Source organism: Impatiens glandulifera, chromosome 9 (genome assembly GCF_907164915.1).
Source record: "Impatiens glandulifera chromosome 9, dImpGla2.1, whole genome shotgun sequence".
NCBI lineage: Eukaryota > Viridiplantae > Streptophyta > Magnoliopsida > Ericales > Balsaminaceae > Impatiens > Impatiens glandulifera.
The window spans coordinates 37543713-37562317 of record NC_061870.1 but is presented as its reverse complement, the minus strand read 5'-3'; the positions used below and the strand labels follow the sequence as shown (position 1 = coordinate 37562317).

General features: G+C 28.5%; 1 protein-coding gene and 1 long non-coding RNA gene across 2 annotated transcripts; both read right to left on the bottom strand.

Moving 5' to 3' along the window:
• Positions 1 to 9227: 9227 nt before the first annotated feature.
• LOC124913965 lies at positions 9228 to 9809 on the bottom strand. Its single transcript, XR_007096793.1, has 3 exons — positions 9715 to 9809; positions 9431 to 9587; positions 9228 to 9356 (listed from the first exon to the last, which is right to left on the bottom strand). It is a non-coding gene; the product is annotated as an uncharacterized LOC124913965 (long non-coding RNA).
• Positions 9810 to 13023: 3214 nt separating this feature from the next.
• Positions 13024 to 17813, bottom strand: LOC124914018 (serine carboxypeptidase-like). The gene is made up of 9 exons (XM_047454475.1): positions 17413 to 17813; positions 16541 to 16712; positions 15947 to 16066; positions 15419 to 15562; positions 15189 to 15339; positions 14913 to 15001; positions 13919 to 14177; positions 13622 to 13755; positions 13024 to 13303 (listed from the first exon to the last, which is right to left on the bottom strand). The coding sequence occupies exons 1-9, from the start codon at positions 17721 to 17723 to the stop codon at positions 13169 to 13171; spliced, it is 1515 nt and encodes a 504-aa protein (XP_047310431.1). The 5' UTR covers positions 17724 to 17813; the 3' UTR covers positions 13024 to 13168.
• Positions 17814 to 18605: the final 792 nt, after the last annotated feature.

Here is an 18605-nt window from a genome sequence, read left to right as displayed (position 1 = left end):
TTTAATTTATTAAAACTTAATTACATATTCATAATGGTATTTTATAAGATATTTAATAATGGAATTAAATGCAATAGGATTCATATAATCATGTTCATACAATATACAATACAATTTTTTTTAGTTATTTAAAATACACATATATATATATATATATATATATATATATATATATATATATATATATTCTATTAAGAAATATTATCAATAAAAGTTAAAAGAGGAAAAATAAAGTTTAGAAATTCTCTAAAAACAAGCTATATTAATCAATAATGAAAAAATATATAAAAAAGATAAAAGGTAAAGATAGAAAAATATAATAAGAAACAAACATAGATTTTTTCTTTTGTGGGCGGGGGTTTGAAAATGTTAGGCACGTTTGAAATCTTTGGAAATAAATGATGAGGCATCTGAGGATTATGAAATGGGGACGATGGCTTCACCCATCGATGTGGGATTCTCGCAAACCAAAACACAAAAACAGACACATCTCCCTCATTTGTCTGATTCTCAAATCAAACAAATCTTCTGCTGCAGCAGTTCTAAATGGTTTCTATATATTATACCTACTCTGCAAAGCTGACATATAAGCTTAGAAAAAAGAAAGAAACTTTAAACCACCCAACATTCATTTGCTTAAAAGTAAACTGAAACCACAATCATAAATAATATACCATTTCTTGAAACCCATCTAAACTGTAAATATCAAAGGCAAGATTAATCAAAGAACAGAAAATGTTATATGTAAAAGAAACTTTACCACCCGAAATCGAGCTTCAACAAAATAGGCTGCTGGATCCTTCCACAAATACAAACTCAAAAGTCCTAGAAAACATTTTCACTCTCTAATTTACTTTTCTACAAAATACCTCCTAAACCCCTATATTTGTAGAAGACTGATTTTTTTTATTCACTGTATTATCCTCTGCTGCTGCAACTGAGGGGACTTGACATGGAATTCAATCGTGCGGACAAGGGAAATCGGGCCTTTGATCGAACGGTTTCCAGGCGCAGCGGGAATCGAGACAAATGATGACAAAAAGATCTTGTCCTGATCTTCTTTTTGATAGGGCGGCGCGTCGTTTCATTTCTTCTTCTGACACTCAGAGGAGTCCTTCTACTTTTCATATATGTTTAAATGAGCCTTCCAACTATTTCGTCCTTTAATTCTCCATCCTGAACTTATTTGGGTTGTATCATAGCTGGGCCCTTTGCATTGGTTGGTCCTTTGGGATGCAAGTCTGGGCTTGGCTGATGGACTGGGCAATGCATTAAATATTTCCTAATTTATTTATTATTACTCATTGGTATAAGATTATATTGGATATTTTTATTTTATTCTCTATATGTTTGCTAATTAATTAGTAATCACAACACTTTAGAATTTTTATTTATTTTTATTTCAAATGCATTTTCTTTATCCTATATTTATTTTTACTATTAAATTTGGTCCAAGTAATTCAGGTACATTGTTGTCAAAAATAAAATAAAATGTGTATTGTATTTATTTCAGTATTTAAAAAACTGTCCATTAAGAGCTCAAATATGCTATTAGACCATGTTGGGGGTTAATTTTAAAATAAATAGATTTTGGCTGAAACTTCTAGATTGTTTTATTTTACTGGCAAATATTGAAAATAAAGAAAAGTAAATGGTAATATTTTTTTAAGTTTATGAATGTTGTTATTATGTTTGGTTAATTGGTTCTTTAAAAACATTTTTTGAGTTTGAATTACAATTTAAATGATAAATTATTCTTGTAATTTAAATACAAGACATATATCTTATTCTAATTATTAAGTTTGTAGATTTTAATAAAATTTTAAGATATATTAAAGGAGTATTTTTATTTTTAAATTTAAATGAGAATATGTATGAATTTCTTGTATTGTCCATAAATACAAAACTAATAAACGTTGCAATAAATAAAAAAGTTGAAAACTTCGATCATCAAACATCAAGATATCCATTTTCTTAAATGTTCAAACATTTAATATTACGGAATAGGACGATAACTTTTAAGTACATAGTTGTAATGCGGTGAGGTAACACATTAGTTTGCATCCATTACAGATAAGTTAGTATAAACATGTTTCAATTACAGATAAGTTAGGGAAACTATATAGATAAGTTAGTATAAACATGTAAAGTTGATAAATATATAGATAATATTAATAAGGTTAAAAAGTTAGTGTAAGAAAAAATATTCTTAAGAATATTCTTTTGGGTTTGAGAATGGGTTTTTGGGTTGGAGATGAATTACGGTTTGATGGGATATTTACTGCATTTTGGGTTTGAGAATGGGTTTATGGGTTGGAGATGGTCTAATCAATTTATTTTTTGTGAAACATATTTTCTAAAAAAAAATTAAAATGGTTGTGATCCGTGAAATTGAAAATGAAAAAGTTGAAGTTCAATATTTAGACTATCCAATGGGAATTACCCTATTGAAAATTCGGGTAAGTTTATTAATTTTAGATTTAGATTTTTATCTTAATTATTAGTTTTTCTTGTTCATATTTGTTTATGCTAACAGTTGACGTCAAGGCAAAGTAATAAACGGAGAGAGAAGAAGGAATCTCGAGGAAAACTTTGAACTAAAATTGCTCCGTGAAGTTTGCAATAACATTTTTATCGAAACAACAGTATATTAATATTTGTTACTTGAGGGCAGAATTTAGACCAATTCAAATTATATTCAATTTATTAGTTAATTAATTTAATTAGTTTTTAACGGACTAAAGAAAATGTGAAAGTAGGTGTTTTCTAGATATGATCAAGAATTATAAATTTCTTCCTTATCTGATGACATAATAATGCATAATTTATTAAGGAGGATAGAGGTATTGTTTTATTTCAAGTTTATTTTATTTTATTGTATTGTTATTGACAAAACATATGGTTTATTAATATAGGTAACAAAATAATATATTTTTATTTAAATAACTTTTAATATTATATATCTGTAAATTGTATGTTAAATTAACTTTTTATTTTATTTATTCAATATTTAATTTAATAATTTATAAACACTTTTTTACTATACAATAATATTATAAATTAAAATAATAAATATTTATGAAATAATTTAAAAATATCAAAATATAATAAATTATTTTTTAAAACTATACTAATTTTTTAAATAATAATTCAATAATTATTTAACTATTATTAATAATTATCTTAATATAATAAAATATTTTATGATAAAGATCCAACTTCTACATTGACATCTTAGATTAATTATTTAATAAATATTAAAATAATAGATTAATATATTTAAAATGATATTTTTTAGTGTGTTTTTTTAGTGATATTTTAAAACTATTAATTATTCTTATAAATATATATAAAAATAAATTCATAAAATATAATAAATACATAGTATATATAATTATATCCAAACATAAAAATAAAAATAATTATTTTAGTATTATATTTTAATATGTTTTAATAGTTTATTATTTTAAGTTATAATATTATTGTATAACAAAACATTTATGTTATTTTTTTAAATTGTATTATAAAATTAAATATTGAAGAAAAAAATCTAAATAATTTTTTTTTTTCAAAATATATTAAAATGAATAAGAAAAATAAAACATTAAGACAATATTTAAATACAAAATTATATTTAAAATATTCAACTAACATTGTTAACTTTTGAAAATGAGTGATTTAGATATTTCAAACTTAGTTTATGGGCTAAAATTATATACTATGATATTTAGGACAAAGTTTAAACTGAAAATAATTACCTTTTACTTTTATCTAAACTAAACTTATTCAAATACATTTTTATACTCTAATTTTGTTTTATTTTATTATTAATTATTATCTAGTAATTCTGAAATTACTTTTAAAAAAATATTAGTGTTAAAATATATTATTTTAAATTCTAAAAAATAAATGATTAATGATTAATTTGATAAAGTGGTAAAATATATTATTATGGACTTAACAAAAATATATTATGTACAAGTAATTTGAATAATTTTTATCCATAATCAACCTAATTAGAAGTAAACTCAAATATTGTACACAAATTATTAATTTGGATTTGATTCAGTTTGAATTTTGGATTAATCTAACAAAAACTCGATGTTAGATTGATTTTTTTGTAATGAAACGATATAGATCTTTTTCTATAAAAAAATGTTTAAACCAACTTGTAAATAAACGGTGATGAGTTAATGCAAAATAAATAATTAGTCTCTCACTTGAAAGAAAATGGTATTTCTAGTAATTTTGTAATTAGGTTTACCCTTTCTAACATTTTTTGCTTATATAAAGATGTAAATGATATACGATTTATCTCGCGTTATCTTAAATTATGGTTTTCGACACATTTCTCTCCATACTCTTTGAGAAACAATGTGAGCGACCATTTTTCTATGATATTTATACTGTACTATATTTCTTTGTTCTTCGAATCTTTGGATTATCTCCATTTTTAAGTTCTTAGATCCATCCATATGCATTGCATTTCTAGTAGCTTTAGTTTCTTCACCAATATATCGTCTTTCAATGCATTTGTCTTTATAATTACGAATGTTTTTTTCCATAATTTTGATAATTTCTGAAAAAGGTATGCCGAATGATTTGTTGCCGATATCGTGAAGATATAGGAGGATAGTATCGTCTTTTAATTTCCTCTAGTGTGTTTAAATTTGGATAAAATGTGTTTCATTTAAATTGAATGACTATAAATACATATTTGTTTAAAACATTATGAATTCCTATGGTTCTAATTTTTGTTTCTTTTGTGTGACCATGTTTAATCAGGTTGATATTTTTTTAAACTTCTTACTTTAATGCTTTGATAGTTCTAATTTAAAATTTACATTGAATAGAAAGTCTAATTCATTTCTCTCAAATAAACAGAAATGTCTTTTCAAATTATTAATTTTTTATATTCTCAATTTCTTTATTTGTTGTTTGTCTTTTAACTATATTTTCTGATTAAAAATAATTATAAATATCAGTTAAAATTTTATAATTAAGTATTAATTTTTTTACTATGGTTATTTTTTACATTCTTTCTTCTTTCATTTTTTTCAGATTTGTAATTACATCGAAATAAAAAGGTTAGTATCTTCTCTATATTATTTACAATAATTTACTTTCAAATTATTAAAAATTATGATCAAATAAAAATTATTCAATGAAATAATGCTGTTAAGAAAAAATCAATTGGATTATGAACTAATCTAAGTATAATGTTGGATAAGCAAAACAAATTTAACACAATATTTATTTGATATATTATTTGTTTTAAAATTCAAAAATACCAATAATATAGAATTTACTTTTAATTTAAAACCTTTAATTAAGTATAAATCTAAGTTTACCTTATCATTTCTTTTACTTTGATAGTTTATATATGTTTTTTTTTATCTTCCATCCTTGAAGCCTAGTAAACAATGCAATGGATGGTTTAGTTTCCTACATATTTTAAATCATATAATTTATCTAAAATAAAATTAAAGTGATTTTAACAAACAAAAAAAATAAAAATGAAATTAACTAGTAATAATATAGTACTTCATCATTCCTTAGTAGAATATGCATGATTTCTTCTAAGAGGACAAAATTTATATTTCTAGACCATATTTATGTCTTCAATAGGATAAGACTTACTTTACACATTCTTCTCTATTAAAAAAAATGGTTTTAGATATTTAATTTGTTAAAAAACTAAAAAGTAAAGAAATTATTTAACAAATAAATCTAATATAATTTCAACCATTTGTCTAAAACTTTTTACCTAGAAGAGAAATATATTAATATAATGTTGTTTTGATAAAAATGTTTTCATGAAAACCCGTGGTAACTTAAAACAAGTTTTTCAAAGATTTTCTCTTTTCAATCTACTCATTTAATTTGGCGTAAAGTGTTTAGAAAAAAAAGTGAAAAATCATTAATGTTTGTTTTAGTTGTCCATACTTATTTATTCTAATTAGTTGATGGCAAAAAAAAAATTTGGAAACACAGTGTTAGATAAATCACGTTGTATTGGTATTTTTTTCTTCAAATGTTAAAATCATTCTGCTCGATTAAAATGTTAAGATTTTCACGAAAATATTTTCATCAAATCACGTTGTATTGGTATTTTTTTCTTCAAACACAGTGTTAGATAAATGGTACAAATTATAATATTAGATTTATTTGTTAACTATTTTCATTATTTTTTATTTTTTGAGCAAAATAAAATATAAAAAAGTATTTTTTTTTTTAATTGAATGAAGAATATGTCAAAGTATGTCTTGTGATTTGATCTAGATATATCAATTTCATCTTCTTTAAAGATATGATGCATATTCTACTAAGGACATGTTATGTATTATATAATTATTAGTTTATTTATTTTATTTTTGTTAAAATCATTTTAATTTTGTTTTTGATAAAACACATGATTTACAAATGTATGAAGTGAACCCATCCATTATATTCTTTACCAGACTTTGAGAATGGAAAATAAGAAAAACACATAGAAAGATCAAAGTAAAATATGTGACAAAGTGTAACCTTTTTCTTTATTAATATGTGACTAATTTTTACAGTTTTACAATCCTAAATAGAAATTTTGAGAAAAATAAATTGGTTTGCTGTTCAACATTTCTTTTTGGAAAGAGGATTGCTGGACTAGGAAGTTATTGCTGAAAGAATTTATATCTCCCAACAGTCATGTTTTTAAGTTTTTTTGTCATGAACTTGTCATCTATGGTAAAACGGAATCATTTAGGTTTGATTACAATCACTTGTGGAGTTGATGATATGATTATTTGACTCAAATAATGGGATTGGCAACTTTTAATTGATGTTCTATATTTTCAGCATTTGCTAATATATTCTTCAGTATTTTTTTTTCCAATTTAAATTATTTATTATGCAAATATATTGATTTTCAAAGAAAAAACAGAGGTCATTTACATCAACTTTGAGGTGTCCTTAAAAATTACTTTTGTTAGTTTAGCTATTTTAGTGAGTTATAAATACAGAAGTAATAAAAGTCCTTAAATACTATATAATAAAAAAGTTCAAAACTTCTATCATTAGAAAGAGATTCATTTTCTTAAATGTTCATGTGGAGATGTAACACATAGGACCCAACCAACCCATCCATGAACTAGGGTAGACCCTAGGGCAAATCATTCAAAAAATAATATGTTAAAGTCAACCCAATAGGTCATATAACACATTAGTCTCTGTCCATTACTTTTTAATATAGGCAATAACCAATATGAAGAAGCTCAATGAGTAATGAACAAAAGTTTAGAAATATAACCATAGAGTTCTTACAACTAACAGCAAAATATAGCATTGCTTCCATCTTACAACCAACAGCAAAATATCATCACAAAATAATTGCTTCCATCTTACAACCGCAAAATATAACCCTAATCGATAGCAAAATATAATTTCATCCATCTTACAGCTAACAGCAAAATATAAGCCCAATATAATCACCTAATTGATACAAGCAATTTCCCAATAAAAAGATAGATATATGGGACTTACTTCTCCCTTGGCTTGTTTGTATCTTCGGGAATGTCATCATCTTCATCAACATTAATCACCACCATCTCTCTGCATAGAATAAATACTATGTGCTTGCTTCTTAGTAATCTGTTCACCTCTCAAGTTATGTTCAGTTTCACACTCAGACCCAACATATTCCTCATCTATTACACCAGATGATCTTCGAGAACGCTGATTGCCACCAAGACATGATTCCAAAGGTTCCTTTTGATGCTTATTATGAGTAGACTGTTTTTTTCCCTTCTCAACATATCTTTTCAGCTCAAATGCAATGAATTCTCTAAGAGATTTCCTTGATGAGGATAACTTTTTCTTTGCTAAAAGATAATCAGAAAAGGCATTAGAATATGCACAAAATGGACAATAAAAGTGTGAGGGGGCATCATAACCTAAGCAACTTGGGTGGACAACAATTGTACAGGTTCTTGTTTTGCAAATCAGCAACTGTCCATCTCTGTTACACTTTATACAGAGATTTAACTCTGTATTTTGAGTTGCTGAAAAAGTGTCTTCACTAAATGTGCCCTGAGATTTCAGGAATCTTTGTTTTTCAATCTCAATATCAATCTTTTCATCATCAATGCCATCACTATCGCCCTCAGTTTCTCCATCATCATCAACATCAACACACTTCATTTTGGCTCTGTCATCGAGAGAACAAACTGATGGTCCTATTGGATGATCATTGTTTTTTTCCTTCGAAAAGTTGTTCTTTCCAGAACCATCATCATGGCTAACCTCGTTAGACCTCAGTCTATCCAATTTATCCACTTTGGATATAACTGTCGGCTCTACCAAATTCTCTGACAGTTCATTTGAAACCATTGCAGATACATCCTTAGTGGTTTCATTTTTCTTGCTAACAGCAGGTTTAGCCTTCTTGTCAATATGTAAACAGGAATCTGTCTCAAGCAAATTCTCTGACAGTTCATTTGAAACCATTGCAGATACATCCTTTGTCGCTTCATTTTTCTTACTAGCAGCATCTTTAGCCTTCTTGGCAACATGTAAAAGGGAATCACTCTCATCCTTAGAACTATTTCCGGCATTCAGGTGTTCTGGCAATTTATTATGTGATGTTGGATCAATCCTTTTGCACTGAGAGGAAACATGGTTTATCTTTATTGGATCTTGGCTCTGATTAGAATGTGCACTGAGAGGCAGCTTTCTTCGCATTGAAGTTACCTGGCCACTATGGACTTTTTCTATCCCTTTGAGTTGAACTGCAGCTTCATGATTATCTAATAAATCATCACTCGTTGATAATCTACTGCTCTTCTTCAAGAATTCAGGGATTGGATGACGACCTTCACAAATTACATCTTTTATCTGTTTGTCAAAAATAAGAGATTAATCTTGTTTATTTGAAAAACTCACAATATAGACATTTTCAATATTCATGATTAAACACAAAGGAAGTGTCTATACATACACGTTCTAAAGCAGATTTAGGCAAACTGCGTCTTATGTTCTGAATAAGGGTCTGAATATCTGATCTCTCATTTATCGCAGGGAACTGCAATTCATGCACATTAAGTTAGTTAAATGTTTGTTTAGTGAGGAGAATCCTGAAACTATAATACATGCATCACATTGCACTTGGTTTATCAATAAAGAAAACACAGTTTACGGAATTCAACATACGTTCTCACTTGTAAACATATGACGATTATCTTCATGATCCGTTAATTTATCAATCTCAATGTTAGGAGTTAAACCAGTAGCATTAAAGCGTTCCAAGCATCTCAAAAGAAGGATGTTCCTAGCATCTTTTCCTACTTCATCAAATATTTCAGGTGTCTTCGCAGCTAAATCTGAAAAACCATAATTGATAATATCGATAAGACAATAATAACCAAGAAAACTGAGAACACGGGTCATTACATACCGATTAATACAGACATATCAACTTCCTTCTCTTTTGCTAAGGCTTCAATCACCCAAATCCATGGAAGGGATGAAGAAGCAGAAGAATGCCCCGTATCCATTAGTGTGAATGACTGTGTTGGACCAAAGGAAGGAACTTGCAGTAGTAGTAATGATACCTATCAATATTATTATTATTATTGACATAAAGACATTAGCTTGAATCTATAATCTAATTTTACCATGTACTATGCGGTTGGGTATGTATATTATTGATCTAATGCGCGATTAGGGTTTTTCAAATACCTCGAACCGCCGTCGTCAAACTCTTCTTGTTTATGAACCGCCGCTTCTCTCCAACCACCGCCGAGAAGCTGAACGGACTTCCCCTCCTTTATAAAAATACAGAACTTAAATAAATTTTATTTAATAATTTATATAAATTAAATTACTCTTAAATTTTAAATCTTAAAATTTACGTTATGACATTTAATTTATTAAATATTTTTTATAAAAAATAAATGTATATTTTAATTTATTAAAACTTAATTACATATTCATAATGGTATTTTATAAGATATTTAATAATGGAATTAAATGCAATATAATCATGTTCATACAATATACAATACAATTTTTTTTAGTTATTTAAAATACATATATATATTCTATTAAGAAATATTATCAATAAAAGTTAAAAGAGGAAAAATAAAGTTTAGAAATTCTCTAAAAACAAGCTATATTAATTAATAATGAAAAAATAAATAAAAAAGATAAAAGGTAAAGATAGAAAAATATAATAAGAAACAAACATAGATTTTTTCTTTTGTGGGCGGGGGTTTGAAAATGTTAGGCACGTTTGAAATCTTTGCAAATAAATGATGAGGCATCTGAGGATTATGAAAAGGGGACGATGGCTTCACCCATCGATGTGGGATTCTCGCAAACAAAAACACAAAGACAGACACCGGAAAAACATGTCTTCCAGACACATCTCCCTCATTTGTCTGATTCTCAAATCAAACAAATCTTCTGCTGCAGCAGTTCTAAATGGTTTCTATATATTATACCTACTCTGCAAAGCTGACATATAAGCTTAGAAAAAATAAAGAAACTTTAAACCACCCAACATTCATTTGCTTAAAAGTAAACTGAAACCACAATCATAAATAATATACCATTTCTTGAAACCCATCTAAACTGTAAATATCAAAGGCCAGATTAATCAAAGAACAGAAACTGAAATATGTAAAAGAAACTTTACCACACGAAATCGAGCTTCAACAAAATAGGCTGCTGGATCCTTCCACAAATACAAACTCAAAAGCCCTAGAAAACATTTTCACTCTCTAATTTACTTTTCTACAAAATACCTCCTAAACCCCTATATTTCTAAAAGACTGATTTTTTTTATTCACTGTATTATCCTCTGCTGCTGCAACTGAGGGGACTTGACATGGAATTCAATCGTGCGGACAAGGGAAATCGGGCCTTTGATCGAACGGTTTCCAGGCGCAGCGGGAATCGAGACAAATGATGACAAAAAGATCTTGTCCTGATCTTCTTTTTGATAGGGCGGCGCGTCGTTTCATTTCTTCTTCTGACACTCAGAGGAGTCCTTCTACTTTTCATATATGTTTAAATGAGCCTTCCAACTATTTCGTCCTTTAATTCTCCATCCTGAACTTATTTGGGCTGTATCATAGCTGGGCCCTTTGCATTGGTTGGTCCTTTGGGATGCAAGTCTGGGCTTGGCTGATGGACTGGGCAATGCATTAAATATTTCCTAATTTATTTTATTTTAAGTTTTTTAAATTAATATTTTTTATAAATATTTTAAGATTTAGGTAATTTATTTTAAGATTTATTTTATTTTATTTTATTTAAGATTTATGTTATTTATTTAATTTTAGTTTATATATTTATTTTGATATTTAATTTAGTATGTTTAGTTTGAATTATATATATTATATTTATAAAATTAAGTAGAAATAAAATATATGTGTTGTTTTAATATTTAATATAGTATATGTGTTATTTTAATATTTATATAATATATTTTATTTTAATATATAATATTAAAGGGTTAGGTGATGATTTTTGTTTTAGTTTATAATATTTATTTGTATTATTTAATTTATAATGCTTCTTTTTAATTATATATATTATAATTATAAAATTAAGTAAAAATAAAATATATGTGTTATTTTAATATTTATGTAATATATATTTTATTTAATATATATTATTAATTTTAATTATATATATTTATATTAATAAAATAAAGTAATTAGTGAATTTAATGTGAAAGATGTGTAATTAAAAGGTTGATTAATGATTTAGAGAGAGAAAGGTGGGTAGTTTGGGAATGTGAATGAAAATGTGGGTAGTTTAGAAAAAATTGTTTGAAGAGTGGGTATTCGGAAATCGAGCTTCAACCAAATAGGCTGCTGTATCCTTCCACAAATACAAACTCAAAAGCCCTAAAAACATTTCACTCTCTAATTTACTTTTCTACAAAAGACCCCCTAAACCCCTATATTTCTAGAAGACTGGTTTTTTTATTCACTGTATTATCCTCTGCTGCTGCAACTGAGGGGACTTGACATGGAATTCAATCGTGCGGACGAGGGAAATCAGGCCTTTGATCCAACGGTTGCCAGGCGCAGCGGGAATCGGGACAAATGATGACAAAAAGATCTTGTCCTGATCTTCTTTTTGATAGGGCGGCGCGTCGTTTCATTTCTTCTTCTACAGACAGAGGAGGTCCTTCTACTTCTTATATATGTTTAAATGAGTCTTCCAATTCTTTAGTCCTTTTATTCTCATCCTTAACTTATTTGGGCCGTATAATAGCTGGGCATTAGTTGGTCCTTTGGATTGCATGTCTGGGCTTGGCTAATGGACTGGGCAATGCATCAAATATTTCCTAATTTCTTTATTATTACTGATTGGATATTTTTATTTTATTCTCTATATGTTTGCTAATTAATTAGTAATCACAACACTTTAGAATTTTTATTTATTTTTATTTCAAATGCATTTTCTTTATCCTATATTTATTTTTACTATTAAATTTGGTCTAAGAGATTCAGGTACATTGTTGTCAAAAATGAAATAAAATGTGTATTGTATTTATTTCAGTATTTAAAAAACTATCCATTAAGAGCTCAAATATACTATAAGACCTTGTTGGGTGTTAATTTTAAAATAAATAGATTTTACCTGAAACTTCTAGATTGTTTTATTTTACGGGCAAATATTGAATATAAAGAAAAGTAAATGGTAATATTATTTTAAGTTTATGAATGTTGTTATTATGTTTGGTTAATTGGTTCTTAAGAAACATTTTTGAGTTTGAATTACAATTTAAATGATAAATTATTCTTGTAATTTAAATACAAGACATGTCTATCTAAGCAAGTATTCTACTAATTAATTAAGTTAGTAGATTTTAATAAAACTTTAAGATATATTAAAGGAGTATTTTTATTTTTAAATTATAATAAATTTTAAATTTAAATGAGAATATTTATGAATTTCTTGTATTGTCCATAAATACTCAACTAATGAACGTAACAACAAATAAAAAAGTCGAAAATGTTTAAACTTCGATCATCAAACATCGGGACATCCATTTCCTTAAATGTTCAAACATCCAATGTTACGGAATAGGGCGATAACTTTTACAAACATAGTTGTAATGCGGTGTTGTAACACAATTTCCATTTCATTTTAGTATAAACATGTTTCAATCTAATCAAATTGATGAAACTAAATCATTGCCATTATTATTATTAGTGTCTGCTTCAAGTGAATCTTCAATCCACCTCTTCAGCATTTCTAATGCAGCCTTTGGTTGATCCATGGGAACCATGTGACCAGCATCATGTACCTGTTTGTTTCATAGCATAACCAGTCAATAAGAATGAAAACAAAAACAGAATCGAAAAACACAGTAAATTGCTTTGGTATCTGGATCCATTTCCAGATAGCAAAACAAATTTGAATTTTGAATCTGTCTCCAAACTTCTTTACAATACAAAAAACAATAAGCCTTGTTTAATGTGTTATTTCAAATAGAGAGAATAATTCATTATATAAGTTACTCGATTTATTTGCTCACAAACAACAACCACTATTCCAAGAGTATAAATTCATGATGATAAATTCATTTTAATCAACTAGAGAAGAAATAACTACTAGTAAATACCTTCATGAAAGTGAGAGACCCATGGCTCTTCATCAATCCAGCTTCAGACCCATCAACCAAGAAAGCAACCTCAGGTGATTCACCAAACCCTTTTTGGCCACTCCACTCCATGGCATGTACCCATTTCGAATTGCCTGCTCAAATCAACCAAATTCCGTTTTGAGTTTGAGGAATCAGACCGCCTTATCTAGTTTTTTAATAAATTTCATTGCATTCAAGGGCTTTATCTAGTTTTATCATCAAGATTATAGGTCAAATTAAGTTGTCTCCAAAATCAAATAAGTTAGGGAAACTAACCAAGCCAATTGCAGATAAGATCGTATTCCCCAGCATATACGAGCAACTTGATTCCGTCTTCCAGAAGAGTAGGAATGCCCACTTCAAGATTCCTCATCCAGTCTAGCAACATGGCCTGATAGACTGTTGGACTGCAAGAAACAAATTTAATACCCCCAACTCCAAGAGATTCCCTAACTGAATCCAGGTTCATGAACTTTTCCAAATTTGAAAAGTCATAGCAGAGACTTCCTTCACACTTCTTTCTCACGTCATAGTACTGCAAGTAAGTGTGTAAATTCAATGAATATTTGCAGCTGTTTGTGTCCCACTGATCAATAAATCTATTTTTGCAAGACATGTTTGTCATAGGAGATAAATATGAAGGCATAAAAAGGCCAATCCGAAGATGCCACATAATCTCTAGAGCAAACAAGAATAGAATAATTATGTTTTTTAGAGTTTTATAAGAATTATGCTAGCTATTCTTATTTATTATATTAGTCAATGTTAAGTGTTATACATCATATCATCAGATTATGAAGATTGTTATTCTATTTACTCATCCCCATCCCCATCCCCATCCCCATTATCTACGTGCTCTTATCTCTTTCTTCTACTTTCTCATCCTCTCTAATCTCTGTTTTCTCATCTCTTTCTTATCCTATAAAACAATCTCATCCCCTCTTCTAGCTTAGTGGCAACAAGTGGTGGATATCCCCAGGCCTCCATGAGGTCCTGGGTTCGAGCCCGTCAGGCGGCAAGTTCTGCGTCTGGTTAATTGGTTAAGTATGTTTGCGGGCTATGTACTTAACCCGCGGGGATTAGTCGCACTCTATAGGAGTAGCGGAACCCAGCGTTCTCAAAAAAAAAAAAAACAATCTCTAGAAAACAGGTGATGATAATTATGTCCTATGCTAGCACTTGTAAAATGACAACTACAACTCCCTCCCCCAATAAGTTAAATGACAACCACTAAAAACATTACAAAAAGCTGAGCATTATCTTTTCTTACATTAATATTACCGGCAATATTCATGATGCTACTGAATATTGTATTGCAAACATAATATGAAGCAAGGCATGATACTGTTCCTTCAGTACCTGAAATAAAACATATGTCCAGTTATTAAATGAAACGAAAATAGGACTAGATACTCAAGAAATCATTTGCAAACCAAAAAGATAAAGTAGGGCCCTTTAAAGATTGGAAGAAGCATTATGGATGTGAGATGAAAATATGAGAATATTTTAAAAGTGAATAGATAAAGTATTATCTAAATGAATATACCACAAAGCTTTATCGCCATCTCGCATACTGGAATCACTTTCTTAATACGGTTATAATCAGATTTCTGAATAATGCCCATGTCGAGTGCATAGTCTGTATATGCTGGATATTGGATTTCAGGATCTGTAAGCCCATTGCCAATTGCAAATCCCTGTCAAAAGCAGCTTGATTTAGTTTAAGAAGTTAGAAATTGTGGTAGAAATGGTAAAACAGTTGCACAAGGAATGCACCTTCAAGTTTATGTGGATCCCTTCTTTGGCTTTGTTTCCTTGATGGACACGGGCAGCAAAAGCAGGTATATAGTGTCCAGCATATGATTCACCAGTTATGTAGAAGTCATTATTCACAAGTTCAGGATGCTCCTTAAAGAAAGCCTAATAAACACAGAGTTAAGATGTTTAATGTTTTCAAGTTCCCTTATAATTGGAACTGTTTCTTAAGCTCTTTTTTTTGTAGACACTATCAACATCTTCAATCAAGCAAGTAGTACCACAGACAACATTTGATTTATTTCTTAAGTAGGATAGAGATTGCAGAACTATATTATCTTTATGATTTATTAGCAGCAAATACATGAAGAGGCTAAATCATTAGAATACAGTTTTTATGAGCTAGCATATAATTCAATGTAAAGCAGACAATCAATATATGTAACAACAGTTTATATAATAAGAGCATTCATTTAGGTTTGTTCATCAACACAATAGTTAGCGACTGAAATGAAAAAATTGGAAAAGGTAGTCTTTATTGAGTCACACCTGCAAGAAATCATACAAATCATCACCAACGCCTTTCTCATTGTGTCTGGTATCACGCTTATCAGTGCTATAACTAAAGCCGGTTCCAATGGGTTGATCAACATAGAGAAGATTCGATACCTGCAGGAATATCACACTAACAATATCACCAACAAGAATCTACCATCATTAGAAGAAATATCTTCACTATACTTCAGAAACTACTATAAATCAAAAACAATGCTCTGTTTCTAATGGAATTTCTACCTTATTGTACCCAAACCAAAACTCTTGTCACCTCTCAATAATGAAGTAAAAAGGCCTAATTTTCAATTAAACTAAGTTAAAAGAAGGCAATTCGTATTTGAATACAATGAGACAATTTGATTACGGCGTAAGCTTGATTGTTGTATTTTCAACTTATATATTTCACTTTTATGAAATTAAATATTATCTCTAAAGTTGGAGTGTTGAATTTCTACTTATTCGTGTCCTTGTTATGATTTTTTTATTTTTATAAAAGGTAGTTTAGGCTAGGAAAAAAATTATAAGACTTTGAAGCTAACAAAAAACGAAAGTCTACATACATTTGTTATCAATTAAATACCAGTATACCTTATCCCAGCCATATTCATTCCATTCCAGAGACATATTGTTTGTAATACTAAAAGGCCCATTTTCATAGAACATGGCCAACTCACTGCTACATCCTGGACCCCCAGTCAACCAAATAACAACAGGATCATCCTTCTTGCTATTGCGAGATTCAAAGAAAAAGTAAAACATCCTGCAGATAACATAAATATCGACCATCATATGTTAGTTATAAGGAAAAATAAATCAGGAGTCCAAATAAATAATGAAATTGGGTAAAGGATCATAGTAGTTTACTATCAATCTCATCTAAAACCAGTTTAGCTCATGCATCCTCCCACCTAGGGCTGTTAATGAAAAAAGGATTTTGTGTTGTTTCATCTTGGGAAGGACTTAAAATTCTACTCAAATATTACCATTTCCCCCTTAATAAACAAGCTGAAAATGAAATATTTAGTAATTTGGCTAGAAAAACTGTAGATATCTTGGGTTTTCTTTTGGAATTAATTGTCTAAATTTTCTTTTTCTTTTCTTCTTTTTTGCTGCTATCTAATGACTAATTAATTACAAATCATTGTCCAACCATATGTATTGAAATTTATTAAAGAAGTAATTTGTTAAATTAATTGTATAAAAATCGGCCCCAAATCTTCTAGCAAAAACGAACCAAATTCGAAGTAATGAATTTCTCTAAAATTCAAATACTGTATAGACTTTGATCTAATCAAACGCAGCAACGTACAATCAATCAGCTTATTCGTAACAATGAACGTTCTAACTAACTACTGTAATCATCCATATTATCTTCTTCCCTCACAACCAGCATATTTAAAATGATCCATTACAGAAAGACAGTTTATCAAGAAATAGAGAAAAAAGAGTATAATAAATACCTGGCAGCATGCGAGTGCTCAATATTATAATAACCTGCATAATGCCCTAGTTCTTCAACCGATACGGAAGGATTTATGAAATTGGCGAGCCTAATCGGCTTCTCAACGATTCTTGGACCACCGGAAGCAGCAAACCCGGGGCTATTGGCTGTGAAATTTAAATCCGACGGTGACAGATTGAGCCCCCGAATCAAAGCCTTGGCGTGTAGTGACGGCAAATTACCGTTCTGCGGAATACGAAGAAACGCGGATGATGAAGAACATAGAATAGAAACGAGAAGAGAGAAAAGAATCAACTTCGTCGTCGTCATCGTAATGGATAAGCCAATTTCTGATCTAAGGAAAGTGAAATATAAATTCAGAGAGGAGTAGTGGTTTTAGAAAGAGAAAGGAAGGTCACAAGAACTACCAGTCTTGAGTAACCGAATATGGAGGCGTGAAAGTCACTTTTTTTTTTTTTTTTTTCTTTTGTTGGATTGTTAAATAAGCAACCATAACAAATGTATGGCTTTAAATGGGAGTGACGTTTTTATTTATTTGTTTTTTCAGAATTAACAATTTCCAAGTTTTGAATTAACTCCTAACTTTAATATTTCTTAATTAGATTCCTTACATTTAAATATATCATTATTTTTAAAAACTAATTAAATAATATTCTCAAATTTAATAACATTGTTTAGTTCAAATTCAACTCTACTTCTATTATTTATCTAATTTAATATAAAAATATGAGTAATTATTAATTAAATTATTTTAAAATAATCTCAAATAAATAAAGGCAGATAAACATGCACTCCTTTTGATGTGAAAGCTTGACAAGGAAACCACTAATAAAATAATTTTGTTTTATTTTAAGAGGTTGTTTGTTGGAGGGTTATTTTAAGGAGAGAAAATCTTATATATTATTGACAATGAATTATATTTGGGGTTATTTTAACTAAAATATGATTTATATAAAATATTTTATAATAACTTGATCATTATGAGACATTAATGATGAGTAATCATAGACTTTGAGAATTTTAATAAGGAATGATGTGTCATTGAGTAGAATAAAAATTTAAATTCTTTATGACAAAAGAATTATTTAGATTAAAGCATTTAGTCAAACAAGGCCAGGTCCAGCCCTGTTTTTTTTTTAAAAAAAAAACTGTAGATGAGTTTAATGAGAAGAGGTTGATGATAAAAGAGTT

What these genes read in the sequence shown, in the direction of transcription:
- LOC124914018 (XM_047454475.1), bottom strand. Translation starts at nt 17,723, where the DNA reads ATGACGACGACGAAGTTGATTCTTTTCTCTCTTCTCGTTTCTATTCTA. An exon ending in ATGAATATGGCTGGGATAAG is followed by an intron (nt 16,067 to 16,540) that starts GTATACTGGTAT and finishes ATATTCCTGCAG; the next exon opens with GTATCGAATCTTCTCTATGT. An exon ending in ATTTGTATGATTTCTTGCAG is followed by an intron (nt 15,563 to 15,946) that starts GTGTGACTCAAT and finishes TGTGTTTATTAG; the next exon opens with GCTTTCTTTAAGGAGCATCC.